At 42.1% G+C, this 23,285-nt stretch overlaps 1 protein-coding gene across 6 annotated transcripts in view; it reads left to right on the top strand.

Annotated features, from left to right (window-relative positions):
* Positions 1–20,845: 20,845 nt before the first annotated feature.
* Positions 20,846–23,285, top strand: part of pex5la (peroxisomal biogenesis factor 5-like a) — a 124,885-nt gene continuing 122,445 nt past the window's right edge. For 5 of the 6 annotated variants that reach the window (XM_082522918.1, XM_082522916.1, XM_082522914.1 and 2 more), the window contains exon 1: positions 21,260–21,355. In XM_082522918.1, the coding sequence (XP_082379044.1) occupies positions 21,335–21,355 (21 nt within the window). In that variant the 5' untranslated portion in view covers positions 21,260–21,334. Of the gene's footprint in view, positions 21,356–23,285 lie in introns of all 6 variants that reach the window. The other variant, XM_082522917.1, reaches the window with a different exon arrangement.

Raw genomic sequence — 23,285 nt, 5'->3', positions numbered from 1 at the left:
GCTAAACAGACACAGAAAACAACAAACCAATAAAACAGGAAATGAGTAAGAAAAACTAAACAGGGAAACTGAAATGCAACAATAAATTAAAGTTGATGAAACGGCAAAGGAAGGCACAAAGGCAGAGGATGAGGACACTAACATATAAACAGTGACTGCAGCTCAGAGCTAGAGGTGATATAAATATATTCAACAGCAAATTGAAACTCAAAACCCTGGGTCTCAAACCCAGGGACCATGACAAAATATGAACAATAAGACCACGATCATCAAAACTAAACCAGAAAAAGGCTTAAAGTACTTTTGCTTTACATGGGATGAATATAGAATATATGAGTTTTCTCCTGAGATCCACTTGTAGAAACCTGATGCAACACTGGGTGTTTTAACATCCTTAACATCAGACGTTTTAGCGTGAAACATGGGAACTGGCTTTCTTTTGGCAACTATGATGAACTTGGAATTATTTTTCATCCCTGAAGGTTTCCGACTCGCTAAGAAACAAAACACACGAGCAATGACCTCTTTTACTGTTGCAGCTGTCTGCATTACTTTGCTCTGTAGCGTTGTTCGTGTAGCATGGCCAGTTTAAATCAAAGGAGAAATTGAGCCAATTACAATTTGCTAAAAAGATGGACAATTAGCAAAAAAAACCCATCATGTTCTTCACCGTGACTCAGTGCAAGAATGACTGCTTTAAGCTCTTAAGCTATTAAATTAAGTAGTTGGTTCAACAAATGTGAAGCTGATGTTTGCTTTCTGTTACAACGGCTCGTTTTATTCACAGCCACTGTGAGACGACTGCACCAAAGTCTGTTAAACTTTGGTTCATCGCACAAGTCAAAGGACAACCTGCACATGACTTCCTCTGTTTAGTTCAGAGATGCTTAAGTTCACCAGTCACTGATGAATTAGCAACTTCAGATAGTGACAGCTGATCTGTGTGTGTGTGTGTGTGTGTGTGTGTGTGTGTGTGTGTGTGTGTGTGTGTGTGTGTGTGATAATGCTCCTGACTTCAGAGGCACGGAAATAGCATCTGCATCAGGTAATACAGCTAAGATTCGTTTCTGAGTGTCTTTCAATATCTTTCAACAGCTTTTTGTTTGTTTTTAAATTCTAAACATGAAAATGAATCCATCCCGTTTCTATCTGCAGCAGAGGGTTTGAGAATGAAGTAAACAAAGTGTGTCGCTCTTCCTCCTGACTGCTCTCTCACGGGTCCCAAAAGAAGTAAAAACCAACAACAGTGTAAACTTGTGCACCTTCTGCTCATCTGTCACATTAGTGACAAGACTGAGCTCAGTGAAAAAGACAAACCTGCAGAGAGACTGAGAGTAATAGGCTTGGTGGGGAAGGGGAGGGGTGTTTCTGCTGCATTGCTGGGTTTTGCACTCCATCGTTTCTCCATCTCATTTAATTTATCAGATGCAGCCTGGTGGACTCACCCAACCTTGGCAGTGGTTATGCTCACCTTGTCAGTCAGTCCCTGTCTCTGGGATCACATGACATTTTCAGCAGCACTAAGAGCAATAAAACTTTTTTTGTTTGCATGGTGAGGGTTCATTTGCTGCTAAAACGAGGCATTCAGTGTTGTTTCAGATCTGCACCATTATCTGCTTTGGCAACATGTCTAGCTCAGTTTTTAATTCTCGTGACTCCAAGCTGCACGTTTTACAGAAGATCTGCACCAGTGACAAAAATGAAACAGCATTATCCTGATGGCGTGATGAAAAGTATTACAGCTTTAAATACTAGAGGGGGGGAAGCATTTAATTATGAATACTTTCCAATAGTCCAACACTTATTTCTTTGTATTTTGCTTCAAAGCAGTCAGAGTTGTTTTTTTCCAACACAAGGGATGAACCAGTGTTGTGTCTACACACAACATCTTAGTAAAGAAATTCAGTTAAAATGACATTTTATCACTGGGCACTTTCTTATAAGCAACCTGTCACAAAAGCACATTTATTTAGCTGAATCTATGCCAATGATAACACAGTTTGACAGGCATAAAGTATAATTTTTGCACCAACAAGGTGATTCCCTAAAAGCTGCAAACTTAGTGTGCAGTCTATACAAGTGAACAAGTGAAAGACAAAAGAAGAGGCAGACCTGAAGAAACCCAACCTGCAGCAAAGGAACAGTCTCTGAAAGTCATGTCCTTAAGAAATAAAATAAAGAAATTCATTAGGACTAAGTGTGTGTACCAGACTTCATATTAGTCCATGTCGTTTCACTGGCAACAAGAAACATCAGTCTCACGGTAGCGCTACAGAAAAAAGTCAGAGAATTAGAAGGAATCATTGGGGAACTTCATTTAATCAGGAAATCTCGGTACAGACCAACAGAATAAATTGCTGGACAGGCAAGCAAACCAACACAGTAAATTAAACCGCCTGTAAGACTACATGAATGGGTCTAGAAAAAGCTGAATTTACCACTGTGCCAGATGTGCACGTCCAAATCCCCAGAGCCATTTGTAGCACAGAAATGAGCCAGCTGTTGTGGTGTGGTGGGTCAGCACTGGATTGTGCTGATTCTGATACCACACAGCTGCCAGAGAGTGAAACACATAATAACACTGTCGGGTTACGCTCTCCATCAGTCACGGCAGTGTTAAGATGCCCTTGAGGAAATGTGAAGTTCCCAGTAGACAGGCGGTGTCCGCTGTGGATGGATGGAGAGTGCTGAGAACAGATACATACGTAACTCAGATTTAACAACAGGGAGCAAACATGTGCTGTGTAAACAGGAGCTCTGCTGTTTGGTTAGTGTGCCAGCTATTGGATCACTTCTGAAATACGCAGGATTTTGTTAACCATCCAAAAAAAAAACCCCACACTACAGCTGCTTCAACATCTGCTTCCAGGGTGAACATTACTGTCACCGGGGCGATCGTGGTCAAGAGTTGGTCTTGTAATCAGAAGGTTGTCGGTTCGAGCCCCGGCTCCGACAGTCTCGGTCGTTGTGTCCTTGGGCAAGACACTTCACCCGTTGCCTACTGGTGGTGGTCAGAGGGCCCGGTGGCGCCAGTGTCCGTCAGTGCGCCCCAGGGCAGCTGTGGCTACAATGCAGCTGCCATCACCAGTGCGTGTGTGTGAAGGATGACTGGATGTAGTGTGACGCGCTTTGGGCTCCATAGGGACTGAGTAAAGCGCTATACAGTCCATTTACCCAGCTGCCCAATCGCTTTCAGCTGCAGCTTCCTCTTCCTGAATGAGGTCACTGATTGGCTGCAGGCCAAATAAATTATCTCTACTTCCAACCAAATATACCTGTGTGGCTGGCATTTTGCACTCAGGGCTCATATTACAGTTGAATTCTATAGATGTTGTGCACTATAAGCAATAACTTGTACTTTTTAATGTGTTATTAAACAATATTCATGATCCATGAGATGAAGGACTTTATACAAAAGAAGAATCGATAACATCTCAGTGCTCAATCCTCTAAAAACATGTTCAGTCTAATATTTACAAATGATGTCACCTGACATCTTACCTGCGCAGTATCACTGCGATACTACCATCCTGTGAAAATCTCACTATACTATTTCTCAGCATCGTCTTTAGTTCATTTCAGAGTTGTTATCCCTCCATGTGAATGAAGGCTCTTTGCATCTTTCTGAGAAGCTCTAATGGGAACAACAGAGTCACAGCAACTAGAGCGACGCAGCAGCGACATGCTGGCACACTCAGACTTCCAGCCGGAACTACAATCTTCTGTGCAGGTATTCAGTCAAGGTCAGTTTCAAAGCTGGCCAAGCTTATGTGACACGACTGGATGCGTTTGGGAAGATTGTCTCGCCATCTTTGCGGTTTTTGCAGGTTTGTAACTCTGAAGCTATCAAGTGCAGTGGTTAAGTCTTTTTACTTGGGAAGCAAATGGTTGCTAGTTTGATTCCAGTTGGAGGAAAAGCATGTGACATAGAAACAAACTAGTTGTTTGACATTCAACCTGATAGGTTTGTAGCTTGAACCTATTCGCTGGAATGTTGAGGACAATATAATTACACAGCAAGCAAGACCCGAAGTAGGCAAAGTTCTTCTTGTTACTCATGCATGAGGGAGACCTGCCTGGAGCCAAGTGTCGTTCCACCACTTGACCTCCATCAGACTCTCAGCCAGGTTCCCCATAACACTCCTTTTATTGTGGTTACATGAATATGCATAGGGTCATTAACATATAGCATCTTACATAGGTGTACATGTGAACAAAGAATACTGTGTGTGTGTGTGTGTGTGTGGGGGGGGGGGGTACTGCTGATCAAAGGGTCATATAACATGAAAGCACAAAAGCAAACATCCTTGGTCAGGAAGAGGGTAGTCTCCCCCTCACCCTAGATGGTTCACCCTAGATAACACGGTGAGGAAGTCCAGCAGTTCATCTAAACAAAAAGCACTTAGACTAGAACAGATGTAGCTACGTTAATCCTACCGTAAAATAATAAGACAAAGTACGGCCTCTCTCGTGCTCCCAGAGTGCTCTCTAATGCACACAAAGTTTGCAGACTATTAAGGATCAAACCTCTACCAATCTACAATTAATTATAAAACTCTAAGCATATATAAGTAGATATTTTTAAGCATAAATGACAATCAACAATACAAAACCTAACACAACCAACTGTGAAAATCTGTCACCATTGACGTTTTTAGGGTTTAGTTTCTGCTGTATTTATCACCAGAAGGCTTTTTATACAAGCGTGTTGTTGTTGTTGAAGAGAGGGGGTCATGGACGTGTTATTGGCTGTCATCGCTGACAGGTGGCACTGGGAGATGACCACACCGTCGCTGTGTCAGCCTGTGAAACACACACCGGGCATGCAGCCAGCTCTGATGGGATTTACACAAGAGGAGAAGAAAACCCGCTGCTGACTAATCCTCGGGGAGCTAAATGTAATCATTTTTTGTCACACAGGTTGGACATGAAATGATCTGTGTTGAACTTGGCACAAATGTTACTTGTTTTTGTTTTTCTAAATCCAACTCAAAACACAAATTGCTGGCTTATATTATTATGTCATAAGAATGCATGTAAAAACCCACAATCACTTTATCATCATTATTTTTAAAGTATATTTTTAGCTGATATTTCTTTCTCTGTTTTTGCCCGGAAATCAACAGGAAACAGGCTGAGATCAAACCAGCTGCAAATCCAGCTGTGGCCTGGAGATGTTACCTGAGGTGTACAGAAGGACGGTGAAATGAGCGGTGCATGTGCATCAGCACTAAGAGTTGGAAGCTGCGTGTCATTTAGGTAGTAGTTGGTAGCCTGCAGCAGTTAACTGCCTGATTGTGGATGCTGTCTCGTACCTCATTTCTTCATATCGCCGGTCCCTTCGTTCTGAAGGTGTCGGGTTTCTGTTCATCGCTGTGAGCAGGCAAGTAAGACAGGAAGCAGAGGGAGGGAGATATCAGACAGGGATGACTAACTGCTCATTGGTACTAACAGGACACTTTCACGTGTGAGCCAACCTGTTTGTCACAGTGGCGCAAAACTGCAATGACAAGATGTTCAGCACGTTTAACGGTGGGATCTCACTGGAGCTGACAAAAATAATTAAGAAATGAGAAAAAGACTTACCAAAGGGAGCCTGCTGAGATGTTTCATGCTGCTGTAGCCTGGTTTGTAATATAGTCATCGTAGAAAAACAGATGAAATAATTAAAAGCACACCCTTTGGCAGTTTTTTTATTATATCTTTATTGAAAAAAGGACTTGTTACAATAAAGTGCGTTAATATTATTTAGTCCTTTTGTTTTACATTCAGTAACGAAAAGTGAACTCGGTGGCTTGACAGTGTATACATAATGCAGCATGTTTAACTTATTTACATAAAGTACATTCAATACATATTATGGAGGGTCGACCTGACATTGTACAATACATGGGAGATACACCAATTCAGGGCTGGTCTCACCTAAATTCAGGGCGGATGGGGGACACAGAGCTAATCCATTATTCCATATTTTGTAGAATTGGTCTTTTAGAATTTTTAAAAAGAATGTCAATGTTTCCATTTTCCATATTTCAAAAACCGCATCAAACCAATCCTCAAGTGTTGGCGGAGTTGGATTTGCCACTTTCCGGTTATTGATTTTTTGCTTGCCGCTAATAGGGCTTGTAAGAGCTTTGTGTTCGGACCAAGCCAGCAACCAGGCCCAAGTACAAATTTACAAAATTAATATCAAATTTTATCTTAAAAACCTTAAAAACCTGGGATATTGCAATGTTTGTTAAAATAATCCCGCATTTGAAGAAACCTGAAGAAATCTACTTGTTTTAGGCCATTTCTTATTTGTAAAGATTGGAAACTCTGAAGTGTCCATTTATGTGTGAAGGGATGTTGTTGGTCCACTTTCTATCCAGGACTGAAATCTTTTATCACTTTCATTTGGTTTAAAATCTGTGTCATAAGCACACCATCTAAATTCTTTTAGTATTCGTTCACTACCACATATTTTAATCAATTTATTCCATATTTCTAGAGTGTGGCTTATCCATGTTCCTTTACCTTCTAAACCGTCTGCCAATTTTTTATCCGCAATTGAGGCTTGTAGTTGAAATTTCCCCTTGTGGGCCTGATAAAGGTATATCAAATCAAAAATTTAGGGGTTGTATTGAATTCTATGGATTTCCACTTAGCTTTCAAATTAGGGTTACACCATTGCAGCAGGGGGATGACCTGAGATGCATAATAATAGTATTGTAAACATGGGAGCACTGCCCCACCTTTTGCCTTGCTTAACTGTAAAATACTAAATTTAATTCTTGGTTTTTCCCCTGCTAAATAAAGCGCGAAATCCATTTGTCCCATTCCCCAAACTGTGTTTGACTTACTTCAACAGGCTAAATAAATAAATTCTAAATAAATAGAGGAGTCTTGGGAGTACGTTCATTTTCACTGCTGATATCCTTGAATTTAAATTTAAGAATCAATCAATCTGAATCGGATTTTATGGCCTGTGACAAGGGACCATAATTTACTTGTGATAGATTAGAAATATTCTTAGTTAGAATTATTCCCAAGTATTCAAGTGTTTCAGCTTCCCAATTTATATTATAATTATCTCGTAAATTGTTAAATGCTGTATAGTTTAGTGTCATTACCTGTGTACCTGTGTTTAGTTTATAACCAGACACTTCTCCAAAGTCGGATAGAGAGGACATCAACTCCTCAAATGATTCTTCAGGTTCCCTCAAAAAGACCAAAACATCATCTGCAAACATTGCAACTTTTTGTTCTTCACCGGCGGTACCTTTAATTTTAGTATTGTTTCTCATAAACTGACCAAGAGGCTCAATATAGAGTGCAAATAAAAGTGGTGAGACCGGACAGCCCTGCCTGGTCCCTCTTTCTAGAGTAAGTGATTCAAATAGATCTCCATTGACTTTCACCCAAGCCCTTGGTTTATCATAGAGGGATTGTATTATTGAGATCAATTTATTGTGAAAACCAAAAGTCTTTAATACCCTGTAAAGAAAAAGCCATCTGACTGAGTCAAAGGCTTTCTCAGCGTCCAGTCCCACCAACACTGCCCACACCCCACCTCTGTTTATTTGTTCCATAACATGTAGGGAACAATGTTGTCCACTGTTTGCCTGTCGGATGAAACCACACTGATCCAGGTGTATTTTGTAAATTTTTTTGAGTCTCCGTGCCAAAATTGCTGTAAATAGTTTATAATCCAAATTTAATACACTAATCGGTCAATAACTGCTACATGCTGTCCTATCTTTACCCTCTTTGGGAATGATGGAGATAACTGGACAGGAGTAGTGGGTTTGGAGAGAGTTCCATGCTTTTAGGATGGAACTCTCTCCAAACATCAATTATCCCCAATTCCTCCATCAGTTGATTTGATTTTTTTGTAAGAGCATCTGAGCTAATAGATGCTCCAGACACATCTAGTTTAGGGTTCAATCTCATATTGAAATCACCTCCACAGATTACCAGGCCTTGTGAATTCACCATTAAATCAAATATTTGTTTATATACTGTCCAGTTGCTTCCTGGAGGAATATACACATTTATAAAAGTCATTTCCAGACCTTCAATTTTGCCCGTAATTTTTATAAACCTTCGCTCCCCATCCTGTAGTTCTGATATGTGTTCATAATTAATTGTATTTGAAATAAGTATAGCAACTCCTCTCCTAGGGCCTCCCTTATATGAAGACGAAAATATGTTTTTAAAACCGTGTCTTCTCAGTGTATCATGTTCTGAATGACTCAGGTGGGTCTCCTGGAGGAACCTGTGCCTTTTCCCTTTTTAATTTAGACAAAATCTTACTTCTTTTGACCGGATTTAGAACTTCATTTACATTAAAGGATATTAATTCAATAGGTTCTCCCTGCATTCATACCTTGCAATTCCCCCCTTTCTCCCGCACTTCATATAAGCTGCTGCCTCGTAAACACAGTAAAACAAAAATTGCCACCAACAAAAAATAAATTGCGAAAACTTAACACTCACACAGCCCTCTTACTGACCTGCAGCAAGTCCAAGGGAAAGCCTCCAACCCAAAATGAGTTGCAGGGCCCTCTACTGCTTTGGCCGTTTTTAGAGATTTTACATATGATTAGAAAAATGACCTCGTCCTTGCCAGGATGAACAGCAGCATGGTGTATTTATTGTACAGTGTCACTATTTGTTTAACTGAGGCAAAAACAGAAGCAGTGTGTGAAGAACCAAGTTCATCCCATGATCCACCTTTAGCAGCATGTATGACTTCATTAGTCTTTCACATTGTTGTGGAGGAATTTGGTTTCACTCTTCTTTACACCTTTGCTTCATCATCGAGGTTTGTAGGCATTCATTTATGCGCAGCCTCTTAATTTCCCACCGTAGCTTTTTAACCAGATTGTAAGTCGGAAAGATGGCCTCACATTTGACTCGGTGTTACTCAGCGTAACTGTATCCCAAAATATACAGTTGGGTTCATGGTTGGCTCAGTAACTGCAAGGCCCCCAAGTCCTGTGGCTGCTAAACCAGCCAAATCACCTGGGATGACGTGTTTGTATGCTGTGCTGTGCAGCACAGCCAGATCTCTGCACTTTGGTCTCATCTGTCCCAGAAGCATCGTTACAGAAGTCATGTGGTCTGTTTAGATGCAACTTTGTAAAGCTAAGCTGTGCTGCTGTGTTCAGAGAAGAGGTTCTCTCCTGGAAAAACTTGCAAACAAACCATACTCGCTTAGTCTTTATCTTTAATATTTAAATGCTAAATGAGCCCCGTAGAGTCTGACATGGAGCTCTTGGGTATTCTGAAGATTCTGGGACTATATCACGGTCTGACCTCGTGCTGGAACAACAGCAGGAAGACTGGCAACAGCCACCAATGTTTCCCACTCGTAAATAATCTTCTGATGGTTTGGAAAGGGTCATATAATCCTTCCTGGTCTCAGAGACAGCAACAGTCGCTTCTTTACAGTCATTATTGATGTCTTTCCTCCTTGGTTGCGTTAGCACACGTTGACTACTCCAGATCAAATACTGTGAAAACCTCTGCTGTTACAGGGGTGCCACACAGTTTTTGAAGTTTCGGTTCATTTTCATTAAATAAAAAATGTGCAGTTCAATTTAGACATTTTAGTAAGTGGAACATGGTGACATTAGACATTTTCTGTTGGGAGCCTTTTGTTGCTAGAAGCAGGTTTATTATATTATATTTAAATATTCTGGACACAAACACATTTTGTACTTTTTTGCTGCTTTTGTGTGGATCTACGTAGCGACTCCCTGCTGAGAAACATCACACAACAAACTTTTGATAAGTTCGTTAAGTTAGTAAGTCACTCCCTATGACTATTAGCTGCTTTTGAAAAGCACATAATATGTTGTAGATTACTTGTTACCCCTTTAAAACTGCAACAATTTAAGTAATTTTTCCGTTACTTTAAAGTAAATGTATTTCTTTTCTTCATTTCTGGGAATGAATCCAGATCAATGGAAACATCTACATGCTGTAGATGTTTCCATTGATCTGACATTAGATCGATGTGGACACTGAGCTCATTTTTACTCCTGGTTAATGCGTTTTACTCTCAGCAGTGGCCTTCAGGGACTTACCTGATTCAAGAAGAAAGATTTCGGTGAATTTCCAGGACTCAAAGGAGCTCTTGACTGACGTCACAGCCAGTGACTAGCAGTGTTGGTCAAGTTAATTGAAAAAAGTAATCAGTAAGTAATTACTGATTACTTCCCCAAAAAAGTAATCCTGTTACTTTACTGATTACTTATTTTCAAAAGTAATTAATTACTTAGTTACTTTTTAAAAACACGATTTACAACCTGAGTAGGTGATAAAGCGATAGATCTTTCAGCCCAATTCTACTTTTTCTGCATAATCCATCATACAAAATGTAATCAAATGGAAAAGTCTCTTTTTAAAACTTGTTTTATTAGTTTTAATCTTTTAACTTTATGCATCAAGCAAAAATTTTATTCTATGCAACATTCTCTGAGTTGAATAAATTAGTTTAACATTTAAACCTATTTTCTGCACATTCCAGCACATAAAACAAAATGTTTTTTGTGTGTTTACACTCAGTCTTTCAATGCAAGTAAAACACAGCAGAACATAAATAAAGTCAAAGACTCAGCGGTCCTGTTGCTCTATTTTCACCTGTAAAGCAGGAGTGGGGCAGGCGGAGGGTTACCCTGGTGCAGGTGTGCCGCGGTCAGTGGAAGAATCCGTGAGTTTCTCTGTGAGTTTCCCATTACGTCGTAGCTACTCGGTGCTTGTTGGAAGTTTAGGGGTTTTTTTCGCTGTAAAAAGAAGTTTTCTTCCCACGCACAGCGGACACTAATGTTTTTGTCACTTTTTATGGAATCAAACTCAAAGTAAGGTCCGTACTTCCACGCTTTAAACGCTGCACGCTCATACTCTCTCTGCACTCGATATGTGATCCATTGTTGATCTGCACACAGCTGTTGTCACGAATGTCGCACTCGCTTACGTCACTGTCATGAGACATTCTCGCAAAAAAATCACGGTTTTAGTAACGCAGTAACGCAGTGTTCCTACGGGAAAGTAACGGTAATCTAATTACCGTTTTTGCAATAGTAATCCATTACTTTACTCGTTACTCGAAAAAAGTAATCAGATTACAGTAACGCGTTACAAGTAACGCGTTACTGTAATCTGCCCATCTCTGGTGACTAGTGCTAATAACAAAAAGCATGGACTTACTGGCAAATGAGGAGGAGCACAAATCAAATTCAACCCAGGCTTGGAGTCTATGCTGTGATGGGCTGAGAGGCCAGGTACACCTTAGAAAGGTGAGCAGTCTATTGCAGGGCTAACACACAGACGCTCACAGCCATTCATGCAGCCAGTTAACACAACATACAACTTACATGTCTTTGGACTGTGTGAGGAAGCACTCGCGCCCACATCAGCACGGGAAAAGCATCAAACCCCACGGTAAGGCTGACAGTTTCAAACCAGGAGTCTTCTTGTTGTGAGTCATTTTCATGGTGCCAGAGGTTGGTCCCAATAAATTGTTTGGAAATAATAAAGACAATCGTAGATTCTGAATTGATGCAAAGCAACAGGAACAAAATAAACTGACACATTTAAACCTTTGGTGGGGGGGGGGGGGGGTCACTAACTGTAACTACAGACTTTCAGCATTTACTTCATCTTTTCACAGTTTTTTAATGTAACTAGTTGCTCCCAAACACAAGACGTGTGAATAGTCATTACAACATCATGAGTTTTACAATCAGCAGTTCCCAGTGTTTCAAATTAGCTGGAAAACTCTGAATGTTGTTCTAATTGTGCTTTTGAAACAGCGCACTTAATCTGCGCTTTAACTGCAGCGTCGTTTGAGGCAGTGATTTGCTTATCTCAGTGCAATATGCTGAAAGGTTGGTGTTGATGAAGAGCCACCGAAGGTCAGCAGGATATTAATGTAGTGTGCTAATCTAGAGATTTATTCATACAGCTTTATTACCGAAGATACCAACGGCTGCACTGGAAACTTTGTTACTGACTAATTTATCATATAGCAGAGTGGCCGCTGTCTCAGCTGGAACAGACTTGCTGCTTTCATACAGATGCAGGTACACAACCTTGTTTTCTTTATTATATTCAGGAGAATTCAAAGCCTGCCAAAGTTAGGAATGGTTAGAAATGGACTAAACCTAATTTTTTTAGCCGTTATCTTTCAAGTCCAACAGCTAAAAATTGTTTTTATCATCACTGAAAAGGGAGGTGTCACTTAATTAGCCTTTAGGAAGTGTAAGCTGAGTGCTAACTGGTATGTAGCTAGTCTCCACTTCCATAAACTGCAGTGAATCTCTGTGATATTGCCCATCCAGCAGTCGCAGCTATCATGCATGTGTCATGAATTATTGAAGTGAATCAGTTGCCAGGAGCCTTATTTCATGAAGATGAGCTTCACCTGAAGTCATGGCTGATGGCAGCCTGCTGCAGCTGCTCATCTGGAGCTATGGTGCACAGCGTATGACGGCATAAATATGGAACAGAGGAAGGTTTACAGTAGCTGAAACCTCAAAAGGAAAAGCAAGAATTTCTATCTGACTTTATTCCCATTGAGCATTCAACACTGAATGCTGGGACTGTATCAGCAACTGGAGCTCTATTTCCCCACTCCATCAGGTCCATAGCCTCCATTCCTCAGTTATCCCCTGACTGTAAACAGCTAATCCCATTTAAGGTCAAAAGGGAACTGAGTCCATTCCAAGGTGAGAGGTGAGTACACTAGACCACCATATCAAGGAACTGCCACATCTTTCTTTGGATGCCTAACGTTAACCAGTGAGAACATGATCTTACTGTATGTACAATTTACCAAAAAATACATACTCATGTAGAAAACAAGCGCTTTTCGATGACACTGCAAAGCCCTTTGTAATCCAGTTTCCATTTATACTCAAAACCATTATGGTCTTCTAATTGTACATGTTTTTTCCCAAACTGTTCGCCTCTGGCATTACTTGAAGGGGACGCTTAATAAAATCCAAATAATCAATACTGCTACAGTGACCTTGCCACAGACAGTAAAGTACACCGATAAAAGAGGAGGCACTGAGGGGTCAACGCTGTTTGAAGGCACTCACAGCTCGGTGGGCCAGTGAATGCAACCTGCTTTTATCGGCCACCAGACAACCAGATGCAGCAAACACAGACAGCTGGATTTGCATCCTAGACACCCTAACAATCAGCGGGCAGCCGTATCAAAGCGCTGCAGACCCCTTGATCTACTTTTTATGTTCAGCAAGAAAATGCGTTTACTGATACATATAAATAGTTCTCCATGTGATCATTTCTAGTGCGATTAATCTGGAGTAGCTCGGCGGACAAACAAGTGTGTGTTTGCATTTCTGTGTACGCTTCTGCTCATCTGAGGGAATATTTGAGAAACATAAATTATAAATCCCATGCCATGCACAAATAACCGTGGTAATGAAGCTGGCAGAACAACTGGATGCGGTACATATTTAAACAGGCTACTTGCTTTGTGGACATATCATCTGGGCATTAAAGATTCAGACGCAGTGATAGCCCAACGTTAGAGAAGACTGCAGGGTGAGTAGTTTAGAAATGGGAGCATTATCTAGTCAGCAGGGGCCGACGATGCACGCAAGAGACCCGAGCTGCCGGGACAAGACCGACGGGACGGCGAGTGTAAGATTTACTGTGAAGTTTCCACAATAGTTCTGCAAAAAGAACCCAAACTGTTACTGTTGCAGATTTAGAAGGTTAATGATATTCACGTGGAAAAATATAGAACAGCATATGTGATTATTTGTTGCCTTCAAGTTTCAGTCTTTGTCTCCAGAAAACATCTCAATGCTCTCACACTATAAACAGAATCAAACATCCTCGCAGTCACCACAGCGAAAGCCCTGGGTTGGCATTAACTGCAAAAAATTAGAAAGCAAGCTTTTAAAAGAGCTATAACTTCAGACGGCACTTTTTAATCTGTGCAGTTTGTATTTTTTCCTAACTAGTGCCTTTGTTTACCAGGTCGGATGCTTCTCTGCAACATTAGCCTTGCTTGATTCTTATCTTGTCTATGATTTCTAGCTGCAGTTGGAAATAAGGGTATAATTTACCACAGCACAGAATACAGCTAACACGAGGTATTTAATATTCCAGTACGTCATGGTTATCCAAGACCATTTGCTTAATCAAGAAACAAGATCCTTACTGCCAATAAACCATTAAAAGAGTGAGAGCTTATCTCCTACTCTACTTACAGCTGGATGTTGAAATGACTGGAAGAAGCTTCACCCGTTTATCTTCAGGACACAGTTAGAAGTTTGGACCTTTTAGTTAAAACGTTGACTTTATAAGTTATATTATGTGTCATGGTAAAAATATCACCCGATCCTCTGCAGGGCTTAAAAATGATTAACATACATTCATTCAAACATCAATGAGCTGATGCAGAGTCATAAAGCGTAGGCCCAAATTTTTTCACACACAAAACGAAAACAGAGTTTTATTACTATCATTATTATTATTATCGTAGTAGTACGAGAAACGAGGAAAACGTGCTTAGATCTGCGGATTTTGTGTTATAGTGATATTTGCCGGCTGGCAAAGAGCTTTCTTCTAAATATCAGCTTGTTTGATTACCTTAACTAACTCATTAATAATATTTTAAACAGTGCATTTACCAAAACCTCAGCGTGTTCCTGTCTGCTTAGGAACAGCGGCGCCTCAGAGGGAAACATGCTTGTTGGAGTGTAAACTGGTACAAAGCGTCTGCCGCTCTACATCGTTTGACATCATTTGTTTGCTCCATTAGCTTTGTGTCATTCTCCTCTGCAGCTCCGCGGCTCACTGCTAATGATTTGTCCTCCAAAAAGCAGATTAGGAGTTAGTGTGTTAGTTACATTATGTGTAAAATCAAAAGAAATCACATTTTTGCCTGAGATGACCGGACGATGCAAGTAGTTTTTAGCCGTTGGATTAAGAAGTCCAATATTTAGGTTTGTGATGCAGCAGAAAAAACGATTCTCTGAATTTCTAAAATAACACGTCCAGGAAATAGTGCCGTTTTTCTGGTTGCATTCAGGCCAAACCATCAACACCTCTAATAGACTTGTTTGCAAAACCACACTTTCCGATTGCAGGGTGACACTGTGTGAAGGTCGGGCCTCTCCGAAGCAAACAAAGCTGGATGATGACATCACTGCTGCACAGCAAAAACACACACGCATGACAAAGACTGACAAATAGTCAAGGAAGAGCTGCGATTGCTATTTGATCATGACAGGAGGGGCAGAGCTGTGTTGACTGATAGCATCTGTGGCCTGTTGCTATGTAGCAACTGGTCGCCTGGAAATTATTTCTAGAGTAATGAGTTACCGGCTGACGAGTACTTCAGTGGAGATCCGAATGTGTGATTGGATTTATAGGCAATGAGATGGTACGAACCTCAGATACAGGAGGAACAATGCGGTTTTCGTCCTGGTCGCGGAACACTGGACCAGCTCTTTATCCTCTCCAGGATACTTGAGGGTGCATGGGAGTTTGCCCAACCAGTCTACATGTGTTTTGTGGACTTGGAGAAGGCATTCGACCGTGTCCCTCGGGGTGTCCTGTGGGAGGTGTTGCAGGAATATGGGGTGTCTGGCCCATTGCTACGGGCCATTCGATCCCTATACAACCGTTGCAAGAGCTTGGTTCGCATTGCCGGCAATAAGTCGGACTCGTTCCCGGTGGGTGATGGGCTCCGCCAGGGCTGCCCTTTGTCTCCGGTTCTGTTCATAATTTTTATGGACAGGATTTCTAGGCGCAGCCAAGTGGCGGAGGGCTTTCGCTTTGGTGGCCTCAGAATCTCATCTCTGATTTTTGCAGATGATGTGGTTCTGTTGGCTTCATCGGGTGAGGGCCTCCAGCTCGCACTGGAGCGGTTCGCAGCCGAGTGTGAAGCAGCGGGAATGAGGATCAGCACCTCCAAATCTGAGGCCATGGTTCTCAGCCGGAAAAGGGTGGAGTGCCCACTCCGGGTCGGGGATGAGTTCCTGCCCCAAGTGGAGGAGTTCAAGTATCTCGGGGTCTTGTTCGCGAGTGATGGGAGAAGGGAGCCGGAGATCGACAGACGGATTGGGGCTGCAGCTGCAGTAATGCGGACGCTGCACACTCCGTCGTGGTGAAGAGGGAGCTGAGTGTAAAAGCGAAGCTCTCAATTTACCGGTCGATCTACGTCCCTACCCTCACCTATGGCCACGAGCTGTGGGTAGTGGCCGAAAGAACAAGATCGCGGATACAAGCGGCAGAAATGAGCTTCCTCCGAAGGGTGGCTGGCCTCTCCCTTAGAGATAGGGTGAGAAGTTCGGCCATCCGGGAGGGGCTCAGAGTAGAGCAGCTGCTGCTCCACATCGAAAGGAGCCAGCTGAGGTGGTTCGGGCATCTGACAAGGATGCCCCCTGGGCGCCTCCTGGGTGAGGTGTTCCAGGCATGTCCCACCGGGAGGAGGCGCCGGGGCAGACCCAGGACACGCTGGAGAGATTATATCTCTCGGCTGGCCTGGGAACGCCTTGGTGTTCCCCCGGATAAGCTGGAGGAGGTGGCTGGGGAGAGGGAGGTCTGGGCCTCTTTGCTTAGGCTGCTGCCCCCGCGACCCGGCCCCGGACAAAGCGGATGAAAATGGATGGATGGATGGAGATGGTACACTGCAGGTACGCCTGACAGCAAGTGTCACTGTTTCCTCTAGCGTGAGAGATAAGTTCCTCCTGTACTGGTAATGAACCAGTTAAATAAAACCTTGGTCAGGCCCGTGTGTCCACAACAGGTTCAGCTGCACTAGTTGCCAGGAGCCTTATCTCAGCTTCGGTGTCACCAACTGTGACGTCAGCGAAACAGCTGTCACCAAACAAGTGATATATGGAGTATAATGGACATTTTAATTTTTAAGCACCACATTTCTCAGGTCAAAAATAGGTCGAGCCCTGCTAATAATGGGATCGTCAAATGTGCCAGCTGCATTTGATCTCGCCATCCATTCGCATTATTTCAGTCACTCCTTAATTTACAGAGATTCTGGAGGTCAATCCAATCCGACATATTTCCGTGAACTTCTGAGACTCAGTTTGGTGTTTATTTTATTAAAAGTCTGCATTGGAGCAGGCTGCGGTTTTATGAGAATAAAATCTATATAACACTTTTGTATAATTGCAAATCACCAAAAGCTCTCATGTTGCCCAGAATTTCATGCTCGGTGTTGAAACTGTGTTTCAATCCCAGTCAAATGCTTATCAAACCGAATCTGTTTAAGTCATTTGTCTCACCATCTGTGGTCCAGGTAAAGACTTAACTATGGTTTGGGGTGAATACATGAATTCAAATGATGCACTTCCAATATCCTTTTATACTTTTAATAGCTTTGTGGGCAATGATGGTCAAAAGAATATCAGAAATAATTATCATTGAGTATTTATGGCCATACGTTAAAGTTACAGCTGAACAAAAAAAAGAGTTTTTACCTGATGATGGTGTTAATTAATACCTGAATCATCAAGCTATATTCTCCACACTAAGTGGATAATTCCAAAAAGCTGTGACCAAAAACCGCCCCGCCGGTGACGCCCAATGAGTTAGAGGATCTGCATGGTGATTCAAATTTAGTCAGAGGGTCCAAAGCGGTTGGTCTGCTTAGAATGAGCCGAGATGTCTGTTGGCAAAAAGCAAAGCAGTGACGTCATGATTATACCAGAAATCAGTCAGTGTTCAAAAGACTTTGTTTGTTTTTGGGGGGTGAGATGCACCATGGTCGAATTCACCTGTGTGAACACTGAAGCATGTATATGTGTCACTGACATGAAACTTGGTTTACGCTTTTATTCCCACTTTCCAACATTCTCAGTCCGTACGTCTCATTAAAAAATCACAGCAGTACTGCTCAGTATTTATTGTAATTCTTCTTTAGCTGTGTTTTGTAGCTGGTAATTATCCAAAGCAGATAAAACAATTCATTTTCAATTTGACTGAAATAAGTGGCCAGCCAAAGAGCAGTAATTCCCTTCTTGTTAACTTTAATAATATTTTCACCATTTCTGTTAATCTAAACATAGATTTAAAGGCCAGCACGTGCACATGTGAGCACCATTATGAAATATATAACAATATGACTCCTCAATAAAACACTACAATCTGTGATCATATATCGATTTTTAAAAATAGGTCTGTGTACGTTTGGTAAACAATAAAGACCCAGGATGTAATAATCGTGCTTTCTTGACTTTAGACTAGATTTTTTTAATGTAGTGAAGCATGAAGAATAAGACAGGACTGATGTGTTGGTGTTGTTGCACAGCAAATTACAGTGAGAGCTTCTGAAAAGCAACAACTTACACCTTTATTAAAGGACAGTGTGTTAATAATTACAGATGTGTTTGGTTTGATGTCCACACAAGCCTCTGCTGCCCTCAAAAGATCCTGGGCCGTTTCACAAAGACAGTTAATTCCAGTTCTTTTGGGTGATGTTCAGATACAGCAGAGCTTCAACAACATTTCCAGGGAAACAGGATGTAATGATTAGACCGTGCTCAGCGCCTCCAATCACGGGAGTTTCCAGGGTTTTTAAAATTTGCTGACATGAAGGGGATCAGGAGAAAGGTGGGAGGGGAGGCAAAAATCAGAACTAAAATTAAACTACAAAGTACACTATTTGCACCTAAAATATAGTGGAAATGTGGCATTACATAGAAATACTTTACGTTCAATACGTGAGTAAATGCACTAACTTGTTACTCTGTTCCTATACATCAGGGGTGTCAAACATAAGGCCCTGGGGCCAGAATTGGCCTGGCAAAGACTCCAACCGGATGGCACTGGAAAACTTTATGTTCATAAGTTTTATAACATTTCCCACTGATAAAGATCTCCCCCATGGCTTCTGATATTACACTGAAATAATTATTTAAACATTCATAGACTAACGCAAAGGACCGTTTCTTTGGCCCATCCCACTTAAGATCAAAGTGGGCTGTACGTGGTCCGTGCTATAAAATCATTTTGACATCCATGCTGTACGTGCTCTCATTCATTGGGTATTGTAAGATTAACAGTACTTTACTTTTTGCCTCCAAATGTGAGGACACATTAGAGCTGTGGCCTTCAGGTTGTTAGTGCTCATGCAGCGGCAACCCCTGAACCAGATGGTGTACACCAGGGGTAAAAAGAGCCATCAGGCTGTAGAGGAGTCTTTTTCACTCGGTCAGCTTGTGGGACTCTGCAGGCAGCTGACCAGCAGGCCAAGCGGGCTGTGGCTTCAATGGTTGTCAAAGCAAAAACTCAGGCGTGGGAGGAGTTCAGCGAGGTCGTAGAGCTACGCTTTGGGTCAGCCTTGAAGAGATTCCAGCAGACTGTCAGACAACTCAGGAGGGGGAAGCAGCTTTCAGCCCACACGATGTACAGTGGGGATATTGTTCTGCTTATCTCAACTGAGAATATAGTCAGGGGGTGGAAGGAATAATTTAAGAATCCCTCTGCCTTTTACATAAATTATCTCTTGACAGGCAGATACACAAAAAGATGGGCATGCTTTACTGCTTTGATATGTGACTCGATTACTTCGCTAAGGTTTCTCAAGCTGCATCTTGAAGCAAAGCATGTCTTTGAGGGCTCTGCTCAGCTATATGTTCAGTGTGAGTGCTTATATCACCAGATGTCCAGATGGTGGTGCACTCCACATCAGTAATCCTTTGCTACACGTCTGCAAAGTAAGGTAAAGTATTGATTAAACTGCTAAAAAAAATATATCCCTGTGTATCAAAACTAAATGTTAGGAATTGTTTTCCAAAATAATCCTTTCATGCATCCCAATAGCTTCGGTGTAAATGTGTGGCTCACTGGATATACGAAGAAGTCTCCTTCACTCTCAGTCTGCACCCAACAAGCTGTGTGACTCCACTGAGGGGGACACAGTACCAGCTGACACTGGCAAAGTGTGTTTACTTTGCAGGAAAGGAAGAATAGAGGAAAATGTTTTGCTATTAGGTGCAGAACACAAAGCAGCCCTGCTCCAGCTGGTCAGAGAAGAGAAAAGGTCAAAAATCCTTCCAGAGTGTCAAGGTGCTATCAGCAAATTGAAAAAGAAATTAACTAAATTTTCACCAGAAGCTGAACTTCTGGATGAAGTGTTGTTGAAATTCTCATAATACATAACTCCCACCCCCACCAAGACATTGTAGACCTACATATGTTTTCATGTAGGTATGAAAACAGGCAAAGTTGCCATTGCCCCGTTAGATCTAATCTGAATCCGTGTTTTTGTTTGTTTGTTTGTTTGTTTGTTTGTTTGTTTGTTTGTTTGTTTGTTTGTTTGTTTGTCATTGATACACTAATCTGGAGCTGTTCCGCTCCCAGTGAGCTATTTTAGAATAAAATAAAAGCTTGCTGTGTATTTGATATTCTGTTATTCAGTAGAAAACATCTGCATACATGCGTGTGTACGTGTGAGATTAAAACACGCGCACTGACAGTAATGTGGGCTATACTTTAAACATATAGATCTCCTACGTTGCTAAGAAACCACATGTCTCCATTGTTTTTGATCACTGAATTGTGGCTTCCACTAATTAAAACGAGTGAAAACGGCAACTAATTGGTTCATCGCACGCAGATGTCACGCTCTGTAGACGCTGTTTCCTCTGCGTGTTTTAACCGTGTCATTCAGCTGCTTTCTCAGCGGGAGGCTTATAAAAGCTTATAAAACGTTTTTAAAATCAATTTGCTCATGACAAAATCCTTCTGCTATAAATTCTTCTTCTACGCCTGTGAACTTTTGAAATTTCCTGAACACGATCTTGAGAGCGAGCGAGCGAGAGCTGTGCACGTCATCACTGGGGGAGGCACCAGAGGGCTGGGTTAGAGGGAGTAGTCGGGAAGCAGGAGAGAGGAGCGCGCTATAAGAAGAGAGAGCCCAGCAGGAGCGTCAAAACATTTAAAGCAAGACCGAAAGGAAAACGCCAGCGCGCTCAGAATGAAGACTTGAATCTCGAGAGAATTTTATTTTTGTTTGTTTGTGTTTTTCATGTAAGGACTATTTCAGGAATCTGCAAGTATTAAAAAACCAGGAAAGAAAAGAAAGTGCCGTCCGGCGTCGCTCTCCGTGTGTGTCAGCGCGCTGAGGTATCCTGGATGAGCGCAAAGTGTCAGCTTCAGCACCCGAGGAGAGGACAGCTCCGCTCTGTCTGCTCCTTTTTGGACCTCCAGTCCAAAAACTCTCCTTCGGCTTCTGATGTCCACACTTGGAGTTTGACACTGTGCGCCCCATACAAGCCGGGAAGAAGTGTAAAAGGAAGATCCAGTGACGGAGAGAGCCGCGACCGACTGTGTGCTCAATATGTACCAGGGGCATTTACAGGTAAGGAGGCAGGATGTGCACGTCTCAATTAAGATGGAAAACGAAATGTTGCAGTTGTGATGGAACAAATGAACAAGATTTGGATGCATTTGTAGTTCATGTTAAGAGCTTTTCTGTTTTGTTTTTTTTTTCATTCCTTGTGGGTTTAGTAATCTCGAGGCACTGCTGTTTCGATGTTGACGCCGTATTTACCTGAGAGACGTCTGCTGATGCGGGCCCTTCAAGTTTTGGGGGGGAAATTTGCTCAAAGAGGCTGTTAATACGTGAATTTAGTCCAGCACTCGAGTCTGCTACAGCCTTCATTAGCTGCGGTAATCACCGGGGAGACGGAGGGAGTGAAGGGCACTGTGGCGCGCCAACTGCAAGTGCAGGTGCGTGCCAACGGTAAACAGGAGGCAAACCTCGTCTGTTTAACCAGGCAGCCCGTGACATCGCAACAAATCACTCGCGTGACGTCACGCAATTTGACGTCAATTTTCAGTCAGCTCTTAATAAGAGCCTGAAACTCATCTGAGACGTTAAAACGAGGCGAGCTGACGACGATCAGCTTTCTGACTTCAGCAGAGACCGGAGGGTTACAGTGAGCAGCTTCCAACAGCTGCATGTGTGGCGTGCGGTACAATCACACGCTGTCACATAAACAGTAACCCCCTCCTCTGCGGTTAATGTTAGCCTCTGCTTTGCTTTATAAACATGGAGTGAAATTTACACGGCTGCTTGACAAAGATACATTCGTTTCCAGACAGCTGATTATGTAATAAAAGACCAGCAGTCCTGAGTCAGTACTCGGGAGCTTTGAAGACCAACATTTAATATTTCATGATATATTACTCAAGCAGCGGTATTCATTGAAAATGCCAACAGTTCTTGCCTGGATGACCACGGACGTGTTTGTTATGGGAGGGTCAGCGGAAAACCTCAGAAACTGGATGATTTTTTAAAAAGGAGAAAATCACGTGCTTTGAATCAAAGTTTTCTCTGTTACATTCATGTTTCAGTTGTCAGACACTTTCTGTGTTTTTCATCACATGCACGCAAGTCATTACACTCTGTGCCATGTTTAGATCACAGCTGTAACAAAACACTGTGCTTTCTAAGAGATTATACGGAAGTTATTTAGCAGCAGTGAGTAATGGGAATATTTTTGCTTTGACATCCGCTTGTGTAAGGGATACATTTATTTTTCCATCCCTTTCTCCTTGAAGTAAAGTGTTTGCTTCTGGGAGAGCATATGAAATCTGAGCTATCTAAATCAGTAACACTATCAGACTCTTGTCGGAGAGACACTGGAACTGATAGCATGGCTTCTTTGGGCATAAAGGAGGACTGTTTTTCCTCGAAGAGAAGAGGCTAATATGCACATTTGTCAGCGCTTTTTTGCAGAAATTAATCAACGTGGAACACTTTTAGAGTTGTTCGCTCTTCATAACGGTTTAAATTGTATCACACACAGTCAGTAAAACATGAAGTGCACGTCCGTTATGTTTGCATTTTCATTTTTGCATCAAGCATTTCACAGGCCTAATGTGACCTCCAAATTTATGCTGAAGGTGGAAATCACTGGGCGTAATGGGTCGCCGGAATTTCAAGTGAAGCTCACACTGCACACACTTTGTGATGCATTACTGGGATAGGAAATCCGTCAGTCAGAGCTATCAGATTTCCTATCCCAAAGTAGCTACACTTGTAAGTTCTCCTTTATTACACAATTGTCAGTCAGCACGATTTGTCAGCTTATGAATGTTGCAGCTCAGGAGGCAGCTGGCTGGGGAGCGAGATAAGAATGTCCAGTTTCCATCTTACCATTTCTTATTTGATAACCTTCTCCTTTCCCTGCGACCTGGATAAGCGGAGCATGTGCGGGCCAGTGTGCAGTTTAATCCAAGGCTTTCTGTATTTCCATAAACACATTTTGCATAAGTGCAGGGGA

The sequence above is a fragment of the Aulonocara stuartgranti genome (assembly GCF_965226115.1).
Source record: "Aulonocara stuartgranti genome assembly, chromosome: 23".
In the NCBI taxonomy this organism is placed as follows: Eukaryota; Metazoa; Chordata; class Actinopteri; order Cichliformes; family Cichlidae; genus Aulonocara; species Aulonocara stuartgranti.
The sequence above is the reverse complement of the archived record's forward strand: the minus strand, read 5'-3'. Positions and strand labels throughout refer to the sequence as shown.